Genomic DNA, 22,213 nt, shown 5'->3' on the forward strand with positions numbered 1-22,213 from the left:
ATGGGTTAATTTATCTATGGCAGCTGCTGCATTCTGTTGGGTACCCGTTTGCACCATTTCTGCATGGAGCCTGTGAATGCCAGGCTTGCTGTGTCATGCAAACCCAGGGGACAGGGCTTGTTTGAGGGTTGTATGAGAGTTAGACATTGCTCAAACAACCCCTGCTGACTGGGATTGCACAATATAACAAGCCACAGCAAGCCAAGAGCCTGTGGGCCCCATATATAAACCCAGCAGCCCTCGTGGGTTAATTAAGCCACAGTGGGCTGTTGTGTCATGTGAACCAAGTCACTGAGTCATTTTATGACTGAGCTTATCTGTTCTTTTGCAGAGCTGCAGCCAAATAGTTATGTTAACTGCAATGTCAAGTGATTTTTACACATCTTTTACACATTTCCTTGTCAAGCTGAGCTGACAGATTTTAATTTCTCTAGGGCAACTGCAGCCACAGGTCATAGGAAGAGAAATGTAGATGATTCTATCCACTTCCAATTTCAAAATGAATGGGTTGGGTGAATGTCACATTGTCACAAGGAACTTTGGTTCATTTGCTTTCACTTGCATCCCCTCTTTCACCCCGAAAAAGGCCCCCAAGGGAACAAGCAAAGCTAAACTACAACAAACCACAACCAATTAAAACAACTTTTTAAACAACAAAATTATACGGGCGCAATCATCTGTATGTTCAGTTGGGAAAAATCCTACAACTCCCAGCATAGCTGGTTAGGGGATGCTGGGAGTTGTAGGACATTTTTTCCTTGCCTAAACATGCATAGGATGCAGCCTTAGACAATAAAAAAAACCCATCTGCAGCATTAGGAAAGCCAAACCTGTTTCAAGAAGGCAAAACCCGTGTTTCGAGAATCGTTATGACTAACTGGAATCCCATTGTTTTCAAGGGGTCTGCCAACGTGACTAAGTCTGGATCCTACCCACTGACGCCCCTCATTCTCACCCCACTTTTAGCGATGCAAGAACGTCGCTAAAAGTGTGTGTGTGTGTGTTTGTCCCCAGTGCGTGTGACTTTTCCGATGTGCATTTATTCAGTGCACACCCCCAGCAGTGAGTCCTCATTCTGAGGCCATCTAATCAAGTGTTGTTAGCTTGATGAGTACCAATCTTCCTCAAGCACTTGCATAATGAAACACATTTCCTCAGAGATAATTTGGATGGGATGTAATGGCAGGGCTTCCAGCGAGCTTCAGGGTGACATTTTGGAAGGCTCCGGCTGTGTCATCATTCCCTCTTTGGCTTGCAAAAGGAAAACCACCATCACAACAACAACAACATGGTTTGGGTTCCATGTATTCCTTTTCAGCCTGGCTTCTCTACAGGGGCTCAAGGTCATATTCTCGGAAGCATTTGGTCAGACTGGTCAGGAAAGGGTTCAGACTAACTCAGGGGCAGGCAACTTTGGAGGCTTGGGAGGGGGGTGCATTATTCCCCCCCCCCAGAACCAACCATGAGCCCACCGCTCCACCACTGCTGCAGCCAGAACTGGCGCACTACCTCTGGAAGTATCCGGCTGCCTGGATTCCTGGCGATTCTGCTGGGCTGTAAGGCATGCCCTCCTCACACACCTTGCTTCCCAGGAGAACTGTTGCGAAGCTGGTGGGGTGGTGGCAGGCCATGGTGGTCGTAGCAGGGGACCCACTGGGGGCTGCAAAACCACCCGTGGGGGTCCCCACTCATTCCATATAAAAAAGCCCACTAGACTGTGTCAGTTGAATCTTGATTCAACACTGACAATGAGACAGCATCTTCCACCACCCCTGAAGGCAGGAGGCAAGTGTAGGCGGTGCAAGGCAGGCCGCGTGGCACCATGGTGCCGCTTCCCAGCATTTACTGCCTGTGGCAACTGCTTCGCTTTGTCTAATGGTAGAGCCGGCCCTAAGAGCACATGCAGAAGGTTCCAGATTCAGTCCCTGGCAATCTCCAGTTAAAAGGATGGGATAGGAGGCAATGGGGGAGACCTCAGCTTCAGACCACACAGCAGCTGCTGGACAACATAGGCCAGCCTCCATCAACCCGGCAGCCTCCTGATGTCTTGGATTACAGCTCCCACTATCTTCATGGCTAAGGATGATGGGTGTTGTAGTTGAAGACTTCTGGAGGCTGCTGGTTTGGGTGAGGATGGTATAGGCAAGGCTGAGCTAGATGGGCAAATAGTCTGAACAACGCTACGGTTTCCTACTTCACACAGTGCATAGTTAAATTATGGAACTCACTACCACAGAATATGGTGATGGCCACCAATCTGGATGACTTTTAAAGGGGGTTGGATAAGTTCCTGGAGGCAAAGGCTATCAATGGCTACTAGACCTGATGGTTGTGTGCTGTCTCCAGTATTCGAGGCAATAAGCCTGTGTGCACCATTTGCTGGGGAACATGGGTTGGAGGGTGCTGTTGCACCATGTCCTGCTTGTTCATCCCTGACTGATAGCTGGTTGGCCACAGTGTGAACAGAGTGCTGGACTAGATGGACCCTCGGTCTGATCCAGCATGGATTATTGTGACCGAACTACTATAATACTCTGTTTTATATTGTACCTTGTGGTGTCTATTGTTGATGATGTTGGCAAAAACCTATTTTGGTTGCATAATAAAGATTTGGAATAAAGGCACTTCTTATGTTCTTACATTCTGTCATGGTTCTGCCCACACCTGCTCCATTCCATCCCTACTACCTCTAGTTCCACCAAGTTCTGTCCAACTCCCTTGAGCGTGGCTCCATCCTCAAAATCAAAAGGTGGCCGTTCACCCTTACTATGTTCTTCTTTGAATTAAGAAGCAATGCTGTGAACTATGGGATGCAAAAGCCAACACTTGATTGTACTTTAGTAGATGAGGACTTCATCTTGGTTGTCCTTCTAGCTCAGGTGTGGGCAACCTATAGCCTTCCAGATGTTGTTGGACTGCAGCCCCATTAGCCATAGCCAGCACAGCCAATGGTGGGGTATGATGGGGGTTGCGGTCCCACAAGGTCTGGAAGACCCCGAGTTGCCCATCCTTGTAATCTAAATTGTTCTCTCCCAGTTCCCCTCTACAGTTGGCCATGCCCCTTCATCCCCTTCTAGTTGGTCCTTCCAGCTGAGCTCTTAAAGGAACCTTAGAGCTTTATCACACCAGCATTATACTGTGCAATCACTGCGAATTGCGTGCAAAGGACTCTGAAGTTTTCCAGTTTATAACCTGCTTTGACTGTGAAGTACTCCCATGCATCCTGCTTTAATTGTGCTATAAAGCTAAAAGACCCGACCTATTTTGCTACTACTTTTGGAGCGAATCATTTGTTGTTTTCCAAGCGGCCACTGGGGGCGCAGGAGCAGGATTTGATACTTTTAAGCTTCAAATTAAACAAATGCTTATATCTGCATAAGTTTTAAAGATAAAGCCATCAAAATTGGCACATTAAGGAGAGCTTTAAGCATACCAAATTTGAATCGGATTGGGTCATTCGTTGATTTTTTATGATTTTTTTACATTCTCCCCCCCCCCCCTTAAACCCTTTTCCTGGTATGCAAAGGATCTTAGGAGCGCTGCCGCCCAGGGTGTGATTTAGCTAGCGACGACAACAACAACGACAATGACAGCTTTGCGCTGTAGGGGATAATTCGAGGGAAACAGGTATGTGAGATGAAGCTTTTACTCTCAAATGTGTTTCTTTTAGCAACTAGAAAAATGACATCTTTGTTAAATGTTTGGGTAGACCAAGAAGATGAGGCAATCAATTGCGTTACTCACACAACCAGAAGCAGCGGATAGTGCATGTTTTCAGTGAAGACTGCCGGCTTCGATATTTGCATTGGTAATTCTAGATAAAGACAGCGAAGAGAAGAAAAGGGGGCAGGGGAGAAAGCATGTGAGCATGGGGAGATTGCCATCACACTGAATGGTCTCTCGCTCGCTCCCTTTTTTCGTAACACTACGGCACGTCTCAGTGGGAATGAAATGATGTTTGATCAAACAGCCTGGCAAATAACACCCTAGCTGAATATACGCTTTCAGAAAGGAAGCCTGCGCTGTAATATTGAAGACGACAAGCAATCCAAGGCGAAGGCACTTTGAGACACCCGGCCGTGGACCAACCATGCAATTAGTGGCCGCTGATATGTATTATTTTCCCTTTAGGCAGGTGGAAGTGCTACAGCTCCGCAAACCAATATTTGGGAACTATCAGGGGAGGAAGAAAGGGAAAGAGAGGACTGATGTGAAATGAAAATACCCCATGGTGAGCCGTAGAAGCTTGTTTCTACCCTCTTCTTCTTCTTCTTCTTCTTCTTCTTCTTCTTCTTCTTCTTCTTCTTCTTCTTCTTCTTCTTCTTCTTCTTCCTCTTCTTCTTCTTCCTCTTCTTTTTCTTTTTTTTGCTTCAGGGTTTTCTTTTTAAGACAAAGGGTTCTCCCTGTATGTTTTAAACTCCAGGGGTTTGATTGCAACCTCGCTTGCCCCGTAGAATAACATAGACCAGAAAAAACTTAATTGGATGAATTAAATTAAAAAGAACAGTTCTGCGAACTGCTAGTTGAAGGAACAGCATTTAACTTTGCTTCGTTTTTTGTCTTTCTTGCGTGCATATTGGCACGCAAGAAATTGTTGCAAACCGGTTTACAACATAATTGTTGTAAACCGCCCAGAGAGCTTCGGCTGTGGGGCGGTATATAAATGTAATAAAATAAATAAAATAAAATAAATTGGCGCCTGCATAAATAAGCGGCTGCAGGAGACCCTTCCAGCCTTCATTAGTTTTTAAAACCTCAACCACAATGCCGATTACCAAAGGCCAGGCAATTAAATCTGGTATTAGCAGCATTTGCAGAGCAGTTAGTAACCGGATTAGCCAATGGATTTAAGTGGTTCGCTTTGCAATCTTTTCACGACGCTTTTGCCCCCTTCCTTCGTTATTCCATCCAAGTTGCTCGTGGAGAGCTGATCTGTATCGGCCCTGGGACCGTCCACAATGCGGGCAGCCCCTTTGCCGAGGGGTGGGCAGGAATAGGCAGTGTTAAGCAGGAAGGCTTTGGAAATATAGCAGGGCCACAGGGAAACAGCCATACAGTTATTGGCAATTTATATTTATGGCTCTATCAATTAGCACGAACCAATTCTAAGGCCAAATTAGCAGTGTTGGTTCCAGGCTTTTGAGAGTTCTCGGGTAAGATATCTTCAACCGGTCCCCTCCCTCAGTGAGTCTACCTTCTCACCACCGCCAGCTATTGCTTCTCCTCATCTTTCTCATTGCTGGTACAATTTGTTTGCTTGAAAGGCAAAGAGCCAGTGAGCAAGCAGGCCGGGGCATCTCCTGGTCCTCCTTTTCACCACCATTGTTGTCTGAACCAGAGTGAGAGACAGGTGAACAAGGAGGTTGCAAAGGTGAAGAGGAGGAGCACTCTAGGCAACTGAAGGTATTGGGCCCTCCTGCGGTGTGGGCCTTTGTCAACGGCCCAATCACACTTACCCTTGACACCACCACCGCCATCTAGACAATAGTTATATGTGTGATTGCAGTTAATGTGTCTTTTTTTCTTTCTTTCCAATAATAGTCATGGAGTGGGCAATTGAGAGCATGACCTTGGCACACAAAGAGGTTTAAAAAATACTTTCCTCTCTGCTGTGGTTCCGACAAAAAACTTTCCCCCAATCCCCATAAACGGTTAGTGACCTCAGGGGGAAAGTTTCCTTCCTGGGGCTGATAGCAGCTTCGGGGGAGTGGTTTATTTATTTTTCAGGACCATGGCAGGGGAAAAAGGTTTAGCCCTCCTCCCCTCCCTGCACATCCTGGTCCCAACCTCAGTCCCCCTGTGGCTGTTATTTAAAAGAGAGAGAAAGCTAAACACATTTAATTCTGCCCCAAATTTAAGATTTTGTCTTGTTCGGCCCTAATATGCTGTTGATGTCACTGGAAGGTAAATGTATCAATACTACTGTTATTCACAGAAATACTGGATGTGAGTAGGAAAGAGATTCTTTAAGCTTGGACCAACCTGTCCTAATTTTTTCTTGTATGTGTTGTACACTTTGCACAACTACATGTGCAAATGAAACATGGAATACAGTTGCAGCACTGTAGAAGATGACAGCACATTTTCCAGTGCTGCCTTTGATTTTTGGAGCGTATACGTTGCATTGCTTCTATAAGAGAGGCCTAAATGATTTGTTTGCTAGACAGAGGCTCAGTTCAGACAACATGTGTCTCAACAGTGGTTTTAGGACTCCACAGTGGAGTTTTTACAGCACCGTTGAGAAATGTGTTATCTGGCGGGAAAACTCCATGCAACAGTGGAGGGTTTTTTTTTGGAAAATACTCCATGCTGTGCAGAGGAGAGTTCCTGCACAACTGTTGTGTTGTGTGTTGTATGGAGGGCTCAGTGGAATTTTCCGTTGCGTTGCATTGACTTTTCTCACTGGCTACAGAGTTCTCTGGCAAGAGCAGCAAACGGAGCGAGTGCCGTTCTAGGAGAGCCGCTGGGATTGTTTTTCCCAGCAATGACTAATGGGATGCCATCGGGAGGACCAGGGGAGGAGAGAGGGTGGAGGAACTGTCAATCAAATATTGCGATGGATTTTACTCAATTCCATGGTAGCTCACAGTCACACAACGGTGGAGTTAGAACGTGTTGTGTGGGGAGTACCCCCTAAAAACTCAACCGTTGAGTGGAATTTTCACAGTGAGTTGACTAATGCATTGTCTGAACTGAGCCAGAGACTTACATAGAGTTTGTTTGGTTCATTGGGTGGAGTGATGGACTTGGCCCAGTGAGAATATCAATCTTCATGTTTCCCAAATTGGTGGTGTTCCAAATCTCAGAGAGAGTGCGAATATGAAGAAGGAGGAAGTCAACAGTCTTGATGAGACGACAAGGTTGTGTGACAAGAGCAACAGCAAAAGATGGGCAACTGGTTTTATGTTCCCATGTTATATTGTTGCTTAATGGCGCTTTCTGCCTAAAATATAACACCTAAAATAACAGAAGCATAAATAACTTACTGTAATCATGAAGTTTGATTTCCATGTATTCTCGCTTGGGCATTTGGCTTTCTGCTACAGTCTTCTGCACTTTTTCATTTACCTCTAGATCAAAAAGTTCTAAAAAAAAAATAGGGAGGGAAAAGAATCCAACTCATCATACAAGGAATGAATTAATTATGCACAGATGAACGGCAACTAAATTTTGTATTATGCAAAACTAGGAGGGAAAATCATCAGTCACAACGTTTGAATAATGGTCAAATAAATGGCGGAGTAGGTGTGTGTGTGTGTGTGTGATCAAAGAACTTCCTTAAAGGAACAATTTTGTTTTGGAGCAATGCAGTCATTCTTGTGCCCCAACTCAACTGTTGTGATTTTATTGCATTTTTTTTAATTGGTGTGTGACAACTTGTTATTGACTCATTAAAAGAAAAATTACACGTTTTGAAAAAAACGTTTTATGCCATGTCATCCATCCACCAGTAGAATGGAAAACACAGGCAGAATGGATTTCCCCTCCCCCTTCCAGCCCTCCACATATGCTTCACTCTGCTCCAGAAGGTTGGGGGACCATCTTGAGCAGAATAGGGGTTTATGTGGGGGGAGAAGGGAGAACAGGTCAAGAGCATGTCCCATTGCATGAGCAGCATTCGACTTCTGGATATCAGATGGAACCTAATTCAGTGGGATCCAGACTTAGGGCATGTCTAGACAATGCCTTATCCCGGGAATCGCCCTGGGATTATCCCTGTGCATCCACATGTCACGCAGGAGATCTCGGGGGCAGGGAGGGATGATCCCTCCATTTCCCCAGGATAACCGGCACCACTTATATCCCGAGACCGCGGGAGGTGCGGGCTGCTGTCCCGGTTTCATCCCAGCTCCTCGTGAGTAAATACCCATTGGGGGTGGGGAGGGGAACAGAATCGGGGGTGGGGGGTTTGAATTTTTTTACCTTGAAATTTTCGCTAGAGCACTCAAGCTCTTCTTGTTGTTGTTGTTTTAAAAATGGCCACCACGACAGGCCCGATGCCCAGGACGTCACGCGGTCCATGTGGACTGAGGGGGAGGATCTCACGAGCAGAATATCGCTAGCTCTTCCCCCTCCCTCCCAGGATGCTGTGAGGTCTAGACATGCCCTTAGTTGTAATTAGAATAAACCCACTGAAATCAGTGGGGCTTCAGCTAGTCAATACTAACTTAAATCCCATTGATTTCAATATCTCTACTCTAAATATAACTAAGTCTGGATATAAACCTATCAGTTTTTTAAAACTCCAGAACCATTCAGATTCATCTTTTAATAGTGTTTATAGTAAAGGGGGGGAAAAGGCATCGTCCTTTCTTTTCAGCTGTACTATATGTAATCAGGGCATTTGTTTCCTAGTTAGATCATCCTAATTAAGGGTTGCACACTGAGTTACAGAGTTTGCTTCTGGTGCAAAGAACAATTTTGGCCTTCTCATCTCTCCACTTGTCCCTTGGTTTCAACCTCTGTTCAAATCAACAGGAAGTAACAGTGTACAATGGCAATTCGACATGACAAATGACACCCAAGGGCAATATTACGTATGCCTGAGTTGCAAATATTTACATTTTTCCCTGCACAATTTTGGCACTGACTGTCAAAGTCACCTCCTCTTTTGGGGGGCAATCTTTCATAATCCTGCGAAACTCTTTATTGGTTTATTGGCATTGCCCTTTTCCTCACCCTCACTTCTACTCAGTGACAACATCACACAATCTTGTTCACACGCATTTCATGGCAATCTCATCCTGATCTCTGTACAAGGTCTGGGAATGATCAATCAAGGCATGAGGGCAAAATAGCTGCTGGAGCCAACTAGGTGGTACTGGGCAGGACTGGTCCTTTTTAAAGAAAGCCTGAACCAGGAGAAACAAGGCTGCAAGACAGGATTTAACACCATTTGCATCGTTTAAGAGTTTCGGGAGAAACATGAGCCTCACTGGCAGTGCCAGCTTCCATTAGAAAATAAAGGTCTCCTTGGCATCGCTCTAGTTTGATTTCAATAGGTAGGGTACCAAAATGAGATTTTTGAGGGTTTAATTGGGTAGGTCTCAGGGTATGAGACATTTCTGAGTCTATTGATTGGGCTTGGAAATCCTTACGGTCCAAAAAACATGTGTGTGTTTTGGAAGGAGAAACCGTATTCCTTATCAAAGTCAGGAACATATGAGAAATTCCCTTCAGTTTGTTTTTGACCAGAATTCACGCAATTCACACCTCCCAGAACCAAAACTGGACCCAAATGCAAACAGTGGTCAAAGTCGATACATTTCCAAGCTTGTAATGCAATTTGCATCACGCCAAAAATGAGTCCGTTTGAAAAATGTGCCTGAAAAAATGAGTACATTTCAAAAAACGAATGCAAATACGCTTTAATCAACGGGTGAAAAATGTGTACGTTTCAACAATGCGTACAATCGATGGGTACATTTGGAGAAATGCACACAAAAATACACGCACTGTTGTGCAAACAGAAAAGAAAAACATCCCAAAGTTTGCAATCAAATGCTTGGTTGGCAGTGCTGATCCATTGTGAGCTACAAAAAAAATATGACTGCATATTTGGTGGACGAGTCAATGAGTTAACAAGTTCGGAATGTGTCCCCCCCACCATTTATGCATGCAGATTCCCCCCACCCACCTGCCACACTCAACTAGAATCTATGCTTGGACCATCCTAAAATCAGGGGAAACGTTGCTTCCTCCCCCTCCCTACTAGTGTATACTTTGTGCAACTCAGAATCGTGTCCCGGGCCATGTGCTTGTCTCCGATGAATTAACAAGGAGAAGCAAAACCAGGCCAATTCTAATTAACGAAGGGAGTTGGGTCCCCCCCCCGGATAGATATTTCAGCAGGTGGGTTTAATGGTTCAATGAGTATTCAAACTTGTTCCTGAAAGGCCTCCTCTCATCTTTATTGAAATCATCACCCCTGCGAAAGCTCCAAAGCAGCAGACTATTAAGTTTGGTTAAATGTTAGGATCCTCATTTAATTACGGCGTGCACAATTAGCTTTATCAGCGGAAAGAGGCTGGCCACGCAGGGACTCCAGAAAAGCCATTCTATTTGCTCATATAATTGCATCCAGAGAAAGGCAGGAGCTGAGTGGGAGAAACCAGAGGAGACTGACATATCTCCCTGAGAATTCACACGTTATTTCCCTGCTTTAGGACCGCTGGGAACTCTTGTCTATGCAGTATAAATAGCCCGTTCTTAATTAAATGTAAGCACGCCGTAATATTGGGTGGGATTTACAGTTATCTGATTACTGCAGAATACTCCCTTAATGGAGCCTCCTCGTCTTATGAAATAAATAGAACTTGGCCAACAAAAGGCCAACACAATGGTTCCCTTTATCCAAGGCAGCGAGAGAAGAGCGTCGCATAATGAGCCAGAAACCAAGCCGCAAGATAATCAAATGCAAAATGAGGCACTTCGGCAAAGCTTTGCGTTTGCCATTTGTATCATTCACAGATAGACAGATGACAGTTCGATATGGAATTCTGTGATAGTATCATGGGCACTCTCACAAAATGGCTGCTGGGAAGTCGCCCATTCATACAACGAGTGCCGTGTCACAAAACACTCATTTCCCAGAATGCTACCTGATGTGACTAAAAGAAAAGTAATATTATGTGCTTGGGATCAGACTAAGGCCTTTGCTAGACCTAAGGTTTATCCCGGGATCATCCCTGCCTGATCCCTGGATCCCCTGTGTGTCATTTACATGAACAGGGATGACCCTGGGACGATCCCGGGATAAGCCTTAGGTCTGGTGAAGGCCTAAATCACCTTCAGGGGTCCCTTACAACTCAGTGTCTCTGAGTAAAAGAGATTAAGGATTTCCCCCCCACTGCAATTCTTGAATAGGTAACCCTTTTTGTTCTACAAGGCCTGAGGGGTTAGGAGGAAATGAATCTGGGGCTTTGGTCTGGCAGATGAAGATCCTCTGAGCAGCTGAGAGCAAGCAGGGCTTGCTTGGACTTGTGTCGTGGTTGTAGGCTTTCATGCTGAGCACTGTGTCAACGGACCTCATGAAAAAGAACGCTGCAAGTCTCCGGAGCCCTCCTTGCAGGAAACTGAAGCTGGGGCAAGTGCTGAAGCCCCTGCAAGCGAATGCCTCCCAGGACAGGGTTTCGGAGCATGATAGTTATTTGCCCAAGAGGCAAAGCACGGCCCTGAAGTCCAAAATACAAAGCCTCCCTTTTGAACCCAAATGACAATGGCACTGGAAGGCAGCCCTTCACTCTGCAGCTGGCCAGCCTCCCAGTTATTCTTCTTTTAATTTTAAAAAATCTAGAGAAATAAAATTAATATCAGGAAGGTCAGGGGGCATGGTGGGAACCAAGAGAGGCATCCCCTCCCTCTGGCTGACCCGTTCCTCTCCCCCCACCATTTTTTTTTTAAAAATTAATCTGTAGATGCGAACCTTCACATCTACAGATTAAAATAAATAAATAATAAAAAAAACAGGTGTGTGTGGGGTGGTGGTGGTGGGCCCACCTCAACTTAAAAAAAAAAACTGGGGTAAGTGCCTGACTTTTTTAAAGTGGAGTTTAGGGGATTTGCCCCTGGATGGCTTCGGGATGGTGGCTGCATCATATAGATGACCTGCAACCCCTCTAAATGCACTCTGGGGCAAACCCCTCATCAAGACAGGCTCCTGGTTTTCAGTCGGAGCACCTTGGTTCGTTTCTTTAGAGTTCTGACTGAAACCCAGAGCAGATTCACGTCCCCTGACATCGGAGCCACCAGCCTCTACTGGAATCACATGGATATCCACGCTCTCGCACGGAGCTTTTCTCCAGCCTTGGCTTCCCCTGCTTCCCCTCCATCTTCTCTGGCCACACGAGCGTGCCGGAGCACCAAATGCGTGTGCTTTCCAGTAGTTCTGAGCGGAACGTCTGCAACGTTTGATTTTCAAGTTGGCAATCTGGAGTGTGGAAAAAACACACCAAAGTTTCCAACCTTTCGTACATTTCTGGAAGTTGTTTCCAGACTCTATTCAGCTTATCCAGCGCTGCCCGAGGGAGCGAGGAAGAAGGAACTGGTCCCCATGGCTAAAGCGACGGGGCCGATGCTTTCCTGCGCTTGCACAAACCATTGGAACTAACGAGAGCAGAGGAACGGAGTTCACATTTCGGAAGGGCATCTAAACGCACGGCTGTGGTGGCCTGGTGGCCTTGGCAATGCGGATGGTTTCCTTTTTCCTCTGACACCAACCTCCTTGCACAATAAATGTTGCAGCAATAAAGGGCTGATCTTCTCCTTGTTGTAAGGAAAAGATGCCGCAGTTTTCTGCCAACACTGGGCGGCGTGGCAGCCCAATCTTGGCAGCAAGATTATGGGTGAGGGAGAAAAATGTCTCCCTGTCCACATTCTCCACACCAGGCATAATTTTATACACCTCTTTCCTGTCTCTCCTCAGCCTCTTTTTTTCCAAGCTAAACAATCCCAGTTGATGTAACCTTCCCTCATAGGGGAGATGCTCCAGCCCCTTGATCATTTTAGTTGCCCCTTTTCTGCACTTTTTCCAGCTTATCTATCTATCTATCTATCTATCTATCTATCTATATCTATCTATCTATCTAATCTTTCCATCCGAGTGAAGGCATTAGATCTCTGCTGTTCTAAACGGATATTGTCTATTTTTGTTTGTATTTTATGCTTTTTATGGTTTTAAATTTTGTATATTTGTTTTTAATGTTCACTGTTTTTAACTTTTGTAAACTGCCCAGAGAGCTTCGGCAATGGGGCGGTATATAAATATAATAAATGATGATGATGATGATGATGATGATGATGATGATGATATTGTCCTTCTGTCTAAAATTATCCTGCTCTGCAAACATTGGAATCTGAAATAGCTACTTACTTTGCTTATCAGTTGTGTTGTGAACAGTTACCATTGGAACTCTTGGACCTTGGAAAATAAGGAGAAAGAAATACATTCCATTAATAAGCAAACAAAAACAATGCCCCTAAAATTATATTTCGGAGCCTGATTCCGCATCCCTCGGTGCTGGCCAAAGATTACCTTTCACGGAAGGCTGATCTAAGCAGCAACTCACCCAAGGATAATTAGCAGCCACTGAATAAAAAGACGTGTCAGACAGACAGACTTTCCCAACAGAGCACTGAATCGGAGCATTGTCTCTAATTTGTCAATATTTTAATTAGCACAAACACAATTAAAATCATTTGCTTTTTTAAGATGTTTCAAATATCATACAATTTACCGCACAAGGGATTTCCATCTTCATATATACTTAGTTAATGGATGGTGTAAAAGGGAAATATGGCTTTAAAAAAATGCTAGCTAGTATAAAATTACTTCTTTTCTAAGCATTACTAACCTTTCAGTCTTCAGAACACACACACATACACATACATACACACACACACACACACACACGCGCACACACTCACTCACTCACACACACACCCTGCTATGGTCAATTTACTAAAACACATCCTGCTTCAGAAACCAGTGAAGGAAAGGCTAAGGTATGTAAGTTAGGGATGTGTGTGCAAATTTCTGACCATACTGCCTGAGTCAGCAGATGCTTTAAATTTGTGCTTCATAATGTGGATGTTTGGGAAGAGTAATGGCCTCGTGGGATGATTGCTAGGATGGTGCTGTTGGCGTAACATGTGATAAATAGCCTGCCCTCTGGAGTGTGTTATATCAGTGGTCCAGGTGGATTAACTTCCCAGGCAGAATTCTAAGTGCTTCATACAGCCCAGAAAGAGCATGGAAGACACGAACTTTCCCACCATCGTCCACTGTGATGTTCAACATTAACAGATAACACTTCTTTGGGTTATAACGTCTTGTGTGTCATGAGAACATATAGGAAGGTATATTTAATTGTTGCTCAAGAGTTGTAGGTTTTCTACTCATTACAGATGTACTTTCTATGACTATTTTTTTTTAAAAAAAGATACTAGATCTCAGGTTACAGAAGTAAATCTGGGGGGTGGGGGGAAGTATGACCAAAATGTTTCATGTGACCATCCGTGCCATGAAAGGCTATGCAATGGTGAAGTATAAATAGGCAAGGTTTTGAGCCACAAAGCACTCTTCATCCAACAGAGTAAGTCCCATGAAAAGGACACATGCAGGCATTACCAGTCGTTTTATACAATCTATGGCAAGGACAGGTATCTTTAGTCCTTCAGATGTTGTTGGATTACAAACACTATTACCCATGACCCTTGACCATGCCAGCTAGTGGTGATGGGAGTTGGAGGGGACATAGGGTCCCCACGCCAGCCTATGGCATAGTCGTAAAACATCAACTTCCTCAACACATACAAATACACTAGGAAGCAAGACATTACATTTCTCTGTGACTTTGGTTTTATTTATTTTTAAACCAACAACAATGCTATCAACATATAGGAAAATATTAACATGATGTATCATCTTTTCTCCTGCACAGAGCATGCAAGACCTACAATTCTGTGTATTAGGTGGAATCTTACAGTCATTTATAGGGGTATAAATCTTCAATATTCCCACTGAGCTCACTGAAGTGATTGTACTCTCTCTCTCTCTCTCTCTCTCTCTCTCTCACACACACACACACAGATAGAGAGAGAGAGAGAGAATGAATGAATATACTGTTAACAGGCTTGTTCCATTTTTTATTTCAGACAAGTCCCTCATTTATGTGGTACAAATGACTAGATTACTTCCCTCTGATTGATGAGGTAATTCTTATTTCAATTCCCCATTAATGGAAAATGCTCTTCATTAACAAGGCGATTCTTGCATTCTGCTCTAGCTAAATGGTTTGGGAATGAAACATAAGCTGTAGACTATGGAGAAGCAGAAGAGATTTTGTTACTATTTCTCATCAACAGTTGGTTCATTCTTCAGAGATGATCTCGTGGATGACATTAAATGCAATGTAAGAGGCCGATACTGATTTCCAATGGCAACACCTGAAGGAATTTGGGGAAATATGCATTTGAAATGGCAATGCAGTTTTCAGTTCTCCTCACCTCAGATAAGAAAGGGCCTTGAAATGGATGAAAGGAGTGATTGTTTACCTTAGAAACGCCCATTTCTCTTCACATACACCCCAAACAGTTTCAACCATCACCCATTCGCCCTCACGTTTTATAAAGCTCCCCTTATATAGGGTGACCATATGGAAAGGAGGACAGGGTCTGGTATGTTTAACAGTTGGATAGAAAAGGGAATTTCAGCAGGTATCATTTGTATGCAGGCAGCACCTGGTAAATTTCTCTCTTCATCACAACAGTTAAAGCTGCAGGAGCCCTGCCCTGTTTTGTGTTTGGTCACTCTACCTTACATATGGCCACCCTACTGACATAATATTAACATGCCTTGAGCATAGAAAATGCCCCACCCTATATCTCTCATGGGGATGAGATATGGTCATTGGTCATGCTGACTAAGGCTTGTGGGAGTCATTGGTACCAGTTTGGCTATCCTTCTTCAAGGCTATTGAGGGCTCTAAAAAATAGTGGTGGCTGGTGGCTCCGATGTCAGTGGGGCGGTGAATCTGCTCCAGGTTTCAATCAAAACCAGTTGGAACTCTAAAGGAGCTATCCAAGTCCTGAAGCCAGATAGGTTGGACTACAACTCCCAGTAGTTGCAGATGGGAGCTGTGGTTGATCTGGAAGGCCCCAGCATGGCTGTTCTAAAGCCGAGCTAAACTGAGCCTGGGAAAGAAATAGGTAACCAATGAAGATGAGATAGGGCTGGAGTTCTATAATCCAATCTCTAAGCCCCAATCAAGACCCTGGCAACTGAATCTTGAACCAAATGAAATCAATTTAGGGCACTATCCTATGCATGTTTAGACAGAAAACAATTCTACAACTCGCAGCATTCCCCAGCCAGTATGGTCAGCTAGGGAATACTGGGAGTTGTAGGACTTTTTCTTTTGTCTAAAAATGCACATTATTGAGGGCATTTAAACTATTTAATGTTAATGTTTGTACTATTCTTAATGCTCTTGTTTTTATTATTTTAAGGTTTTATTGTTTTAAATTGTTGTACACAGCCTTGATGGGTTTTTAGCAGGTTATTAATAACCAATATTAATTTTTTTAAAAATGAAAAAATAAACAAATTTAAAAATTCACAGAAAATGAAACAGTGTCTTAGTGACACCCGATCACATTTTTGATAGCATTTTGCCTGATATCAGCAGAGGAACACTCTAGATATTTAATAGTTAATTAATATATCACAATTGTTAGCACACTCAGGAAACCTTTTTTTTTTAAGGGTCAAGTGTTTCTGGTCCCCCCCCCAAAACACGCTGCATGCGTTGTTTTTCTCCTTTTAAAAAGCTTGTGGAAATTATGGAAGTGACCCAATCAGCATTCAGTGTCAACTACTAAAACCCAGAAAATATAACCTATCAATGGGAGAGGACTGTCGAAGCGAGAGAGGAAGAGGAAGGATGTTTTTTAAAAAACAAATAAACAAACAGTTAAAGGAAAACCTGCACTTTTGTCCTCCACTCCAAGTCTGTAGCAGGGAATTGCAAACTAGGAGTGATGCTCCCACTAGGCAGACAATGGCAACAGATGTGGTCTCTGACAGAGGATCTCTTAAGCGACCATGAATGATGTAAAAGGGCAGCTGCACCCGGGGCCCACTCAGAGGACCTGGGTGCTGCAGGAGTATGATAATTGGCAACCCCGGCCTCCCCGCTCGCCCCCCTCCCAACGCCCCAGCGCACAGCTTCCAGGATCTCTTTATTTGCTAAGCCATGAATTATGTATAGCTTTAATGCATCCAAGTTCATATATGGAGGCCATATTATCTTACTAATAAACAAAGGCACCCCGAGCGCCTCTGAGCCACTGGCTGTAATTAAAAGATCTGTGCCGCAAGTGGAGTGTTTTCAGAGTCAATACCAGAGACAGATGTTCATGGCATTTGCAGGCAATCACACACACACACACACACACACACACACACACTGACTTAAACTGTTTTCCTAAGGCCCAAAGGCATTTGTGACCCCTCCGCCCCCTCCTTGCAGGCAATCCATCTAAGCACTTCTTCCATAGGTATGTATGTAACAAGGTAAAATCATCACCACGAACGTTGTCATGTTTTCATACAGCTTAACAAGATGGAGATGTTTTTGGACTGCCCAGAATCTGCTGGGATGCTCCTATTCTACATTCTAAAGCACCTGAAACAGGTATCTATTCTTGAGCAGGCACACAGTCTCTTCGGAGAACAACCTGGCTTTTCCAACACTTGAAGGAGACCTTTTGAAGGAGAAAGGCTGAGCTGGACCTGGTATCTACTGTAGAGCCCACATGCAAAACGTTTCTACCACTCTCTGGATTAAAAACACACATACATCCAGCACCCACCCCCTACTTCACAAAGGGCAGTCCTCAATTTGAAGAACTATCAGGGGACAGTCCTCTATTTGAAGGTGTCCTGCAAGTGAAGGGCTGTCCGATCTAAGTCCTGCTTAAAGATAAAGAGGCATAAGAAGCAATGAAGGCTGGTGGATCCAATGTTGTTGTTGTTATCATTGTCGTCGTCATCATCTTTATTTGTATCCTGCCTTTTTCCCCAATACTGGATGGTGAATCTGCTCCAGGTTGCAGTCAGAACTCTAAAGGAGCTATCCAAGGTGTTTCACACTTTCAGAATTATAAAGAAGTACACAGTGCATAGTTCAACTATGGAATTCATTTCCACAAGATGTAGTGACGGGCATCAGTTTGGATGGCTTTCAAAGGGGACTGGAGAAATTCAGGATAAAGCGATCAACGGCTACTAGTCCTGACGCCTATGTGCTACCTCGAATAGCAGAGACACTATGCCGATGAACACCAGCTGCTGGCGAACATGAGTGGGAGGGTGCTGTTGCACACATGTCCCACTGTGGGCTTCCCACAGGCAGCTGGTTGGCCACTGTGGAAACTAGACAGACCTTTAGCTCTTCTGATGTTCTTAGGGTGGGCAGCCACGCCCAGCCTGATGCCCTTGAGATAGGCTGGTCTACAACCCTCACTTCCACTAGTCAGCATGGATGACTGTACTGGCTAGAGATGGTGGGAGTTAGAGTCAAGCACATCTCATGGGCACCAGGATGGGGAAGGGCACAAGTTTGGGTTAGGGCATAACGTGGTGAATTTGGGGCAGAACTTGGAAGGAACTAGTAGGCGCTGGGCAGACTTCAGATATTCTATTTTGTGGGATTTTCTGTCTCAAACGCCAAAGCAATTTAGTCACCCGTGGGCCTGGAAAGGGGGCGTTGTTTGCTTTTCCGCTTTAGGCAGTAAAACCTCTTGGGCTGGCCCTGAGAGTGAGGCAATCTCCTCTGTTGGAGGGCGGAGCTGTGTGTTCCTTGCGACCTGCCCTGCACACACCCTAAGCTAGCCTGCTGCCTTCAGGTGAGGTGGCGGGTGTTTTCCAATGACCCATGTGGAAGTAAGATCTGGCTGCTCGTTCAGCTGGCTTCTCTAGGTGGAATGGGGATGGTGGTGGTGGTGGTGGTAGTGGGTAAGTGCCTTGGTCTTATGCTTAGAAAACGTAATGAATGTAAATAGAAAGCAGCCTATATACCACAATGTTTCTCAACATTTCTGCCATTTGCCGCCATCACTTTTTTTAACAGAATGGCCCAATGTACATCAAAATCTCCTTCTTCTCTGGACCGGCGTCACTCTTTAGAAGCAAGAGACTTACTTTATAAAACCTCAAAAATGAATAAATAAAAAGAAAGCTGCAACTTTGGTATTCTTCATATAACATTTCTGCAGGTCACAGAAAAGATGTTGATTTTCTGTATAGCGACACTTTACATCCTGAAGAGAGAGAGAGAAAGCCCCCCCCCCCCAATCTAATCCTCTTCAGGTCTTCTCTTCTTTAAACTAAACATGCATAATACATTACAAATGTATGACGATTTCTTTGATTTCTTCTCTTTGAACTGCTTCCTCCACCCCCTTCCAACAGATTCACAGTAGCAGGTCCTTAATATTCTTGTGGCATTTATCAAAAGTTAAATGGGTCCCTTGAAACAATAAACCTAATAAAGAGTGCAGCTGGCGCTGAAGGTGAGCTTCTTGAAGCTCTAAATCTTGAGGGATGAGAACATCTGCAGTTGCGCCCTCAAGAATAATGAGTTCAGCCAAGGTCTTTCATCAGCTGCTGTAAATAAACACCCAGACACCCCTCCCGTTCTCAGAACATGTGGGAAGCCACCTTCCGATTTCTCCAGGTTTGTTACTGGGGGCGCTAGGAGTCAGTAGCTGGATCATTTATTGCTTCTGAGGGGACTCAGACCATTTAGAGCAAACCAATACTATCTATTTAAACTGGTTTCACGGTCATTCTCTCTCTCTCTGGACAACCTGGGAGGGGGCAGAACGAGGGATTTCTTAAATGAATTCTCAGCACTATCACCACAAAACTAAAATGGCCCTAATGCTTTGGTTAGAACTGGGACATTCCACTAGGATGAGCCAAGTTCAAATCTTCACTTCGCTACAAAGGTCATTCAGTCACCTTAGGATAGTCGCTATCTCTGAGACCAGTCTTCATCAACCTGGTGGCCTCCAGATGTTTTGAACTACAACTCCCATCAGCCCCAGCTAGCATGGTCAATGGTCAGGGATGCTGGGAGTTCCAGTCCAAAACATTTGGAGAGCACCCGGTTGGGGAGGGATGACAGACTAATTTGTCTCGCAAAGTTGTTGTGTGAATAATATCTACAATGAAGAACATAAGAATGTAAGAAGGTAGGAAGAGCCCTACTGGACCAGACCAAAGGACTATCTATTCCAGCATCCTGTTTTCTACAGTGGCCAACTAGATGCCCATGAGGAGCCCACAAGCAGGCTAGGAGCCCAACAGCAGCCTCCCAGTCGTGTTCCCAGGCAACTGGTAATTGAGAGGTGTATTGCCTCTGTAGCTAGAGGCGATATACAGCCATCAGGACCAGAAGCCATTGATAGCCTTCTCCTCCATGAATTTGTCTAATTCCCTTTTAAAGCCATCCAAGCTGGTGGCCGTCACTACATCCTGTGTTCATATATTCCACTGCGTAATCCCTATTGTCTGTCCTGACTCTCCCGCTATCCAGCTTCCTTAGATGACCCTGGTCTGAGCTCCTTGGAGAAAGTGGTGGTGGGAATACAGATGTAATAGACAGAGGAAGAATAAATCAAGGCAGCCACTTAGCTCCCCTGTTCTTCCACGTATGTCCCAAGGCTTACCACATCCCAAAATAAGTATTTTCCTCCTAAATATAAAAAACGAATCCTCTTCCTAGATCACCAATAACCAATTGCCCTATGTGTTCCTAATATAATGACAACTAATGAATTAAATCACTGGGTTCTGTGATATAAGACACCCGTATCACAATAATTAAATTCAGGCATAAAGCAGATGACGGACTATGCTGAACGTAACGAGACCAGGGAAGAAACCAGGGACTGCCACACAGGATGTTAAGGGCACAATTCTATGCGGTGGCCGTCCAATGCAGAGAGGGAGGAGAGGCAGGGGAGATCTTTGTCTCTGGGCTCTTCCCACTCTGCATTTTAGCTAGATGGGTGTTTTTGCCCATCCAGCTGAGGCTTTGGGGAGGGGGAGGGAAGGAGGCCGGGGAGGAGAGAGGCCCTCCTAAGCTGACTCCCCCAGTCCCCTGCTCTCCCTGCCCACAGGGACACCCCTTTACCTTCCCTCCAAAGTCACTTTTGGGACCTTGGAGAGGCAGCTGGCACAGTCCTCTCTGCGTCAACCACAAGGAAGAGGGAAGCTTGGACTCCTTGCACTGACTCCCACCTCGGATCCAGAAATCCGAACTATCCTATAGCCTCTCCAGTTGTTGTCTACGGACCACAGGATTGCTCTCTTAGAGCTCTTTCAGATGGGGGAAAATCGTGTTTCCTTACTGTTGCTCTTGCTTCTCTGATAGGGATGAGAAGAATCCCATGGGGGAGAAAGGAGAAGAAAGCAGCGACCCGGTAGCCCATTCAGTGTAGTGGGACAGCGCCCTCTAGTGGGCGTTTTATAGTGAAACTTCTCCTGCACACAGCAGGAAATAGCAACAAATGTCGCTATAGCACAGCAGAGTCACATTTTTGGTGGATTCTTTTACGACGAAAGAAATGGCGGAAAGAGAGGGAGGCGTGCAGGAGGAATACAGCATCGTCAAAATGACCCGCAAAGATCCGTGAGCGGCCCAGTCATGGGCATGTGATAAAAAGCTCATCTGCGCTAAGAAACCTTTAAAAAAGAAACCCAATTGAAAGGTGTAACGCCTGATTTGGCAATTGACAAGAAACCATTCACACAACGAAATGGGCCCTGTCGTTCATCCCACCTTGTCTGACAAATCATGAATATTGCCTGATGCAACACTTCCATTTTGTCAAGAGCTTTTGTTGGTGTCTTATCAGGGTTCTGGTATCAGCGGTTCAATAATGGCAGAGAAGCTTCCCGGCCAGATAGCTTTGCTACCACTCCTGATCTTCCCCCGCAATGCACAGCTGCCGGGGAAGCAGCATGCTGGGTTTCTTCTACAGCAGGGCTGGATGGAAGCTGGATCGGGACCTGCTGGTAGATCTCTGGGGGATTTGCAGCAGGGGCTGCTGACCCCAAGTCATTTACAAACGGTGATAACAAACAGCCTAAATTAGGCTGCTGAAATCAAGACATCTTGGTGTGGGGTGGGGATAAATAGTAGTAGATACGTGTGCGAAAGGATTTGTGTGCCAGCTCCAGACCTGGCACTGAAAGCAAATCCTGGGGCTGAGCATGTGCTCAGACGCACCTTGTTCTGCAACTCTCATGCCCATGTTCCTGGGTCCCGAATTGCACCTGGTTTTTGATTGATGGACCTCAGGGTTCTAATGAAAAAACAAAACAAACAAACAAAATATATCCCATAAGCCTAAAGTGACATTCTCCAACCTGGTGCCCTCCAGCTATGTTGGCTGGGGATTATGGGAGTTGTAGTCCAACACAACAAGGTTGGTCTAAAGTCTGCTCACCCCTTTTCTACAGTGTAGTTCATGCAATAAGGCACCATTCAGAGCCAGCCAATCCTTTAAACTGACCGTGTTTCCTAGGGCACATGCCAGGATCTTCTACAAGAATGGCAGGCAGGGCAATGTAGAAATGCTTCCCTGAAACTAGGAAGTTTGAAGGCCGTGACACTACTTAATTCAGCTCCAGCCAACTGGA

General features: G+C 44.9%; 1 protein-coding gene across 4 annotated transcripts in view; it reads right to left on the minus strand.

Moving 5' to 3' along the window:
- Positions 1 to 22,213, minus strand: part of DPP6 (dipeptidyl peptidase like 6) — a 562,250-nt gene that overhangs the window by 10,280 nt on the left and 529,757 nt on the right. For all 4 annotated transcript variants that reach the window (XM_063126315.1, XM_063126297.1, XM_063126324.1 and 1 more), the window contains exons 17-19: positions 12,872 to 12,919; positions 6,987 to 7,085; positions 3,745 to 3,814 (exon numbers count right to left, since the gene is read on the minus strand). In XM_063126315.1, the coding sequence (XP_062982385.1) occupies positions 3,745 to 3,814; positions 6,987 to 7,085; positions 12,872 to 12,919 (217 nt within the window). The remainder of the gene's footprint in view (positions 1 to 3,744; positions 3,815 to 6,986; positions 7,086 to 12,871; positions 12,920 to 22,213) is intronic.

This window comes from Elgaria multicarinata, chromosome 1 (assembly GCF_023053635.1).
Source record: "Elgaria multicarinata webbii isolate HBS135686 ecotype San Diego chromosome 1, rElgMul1.1.pri, whole genome shotgun sequence".
NCBI classification, from domain to species: Eukaryota; Metazoa; Chordata; class Lepidosauria; order Squamata; family Anguidae; genus Elgaria; species Elgaria multicarinata.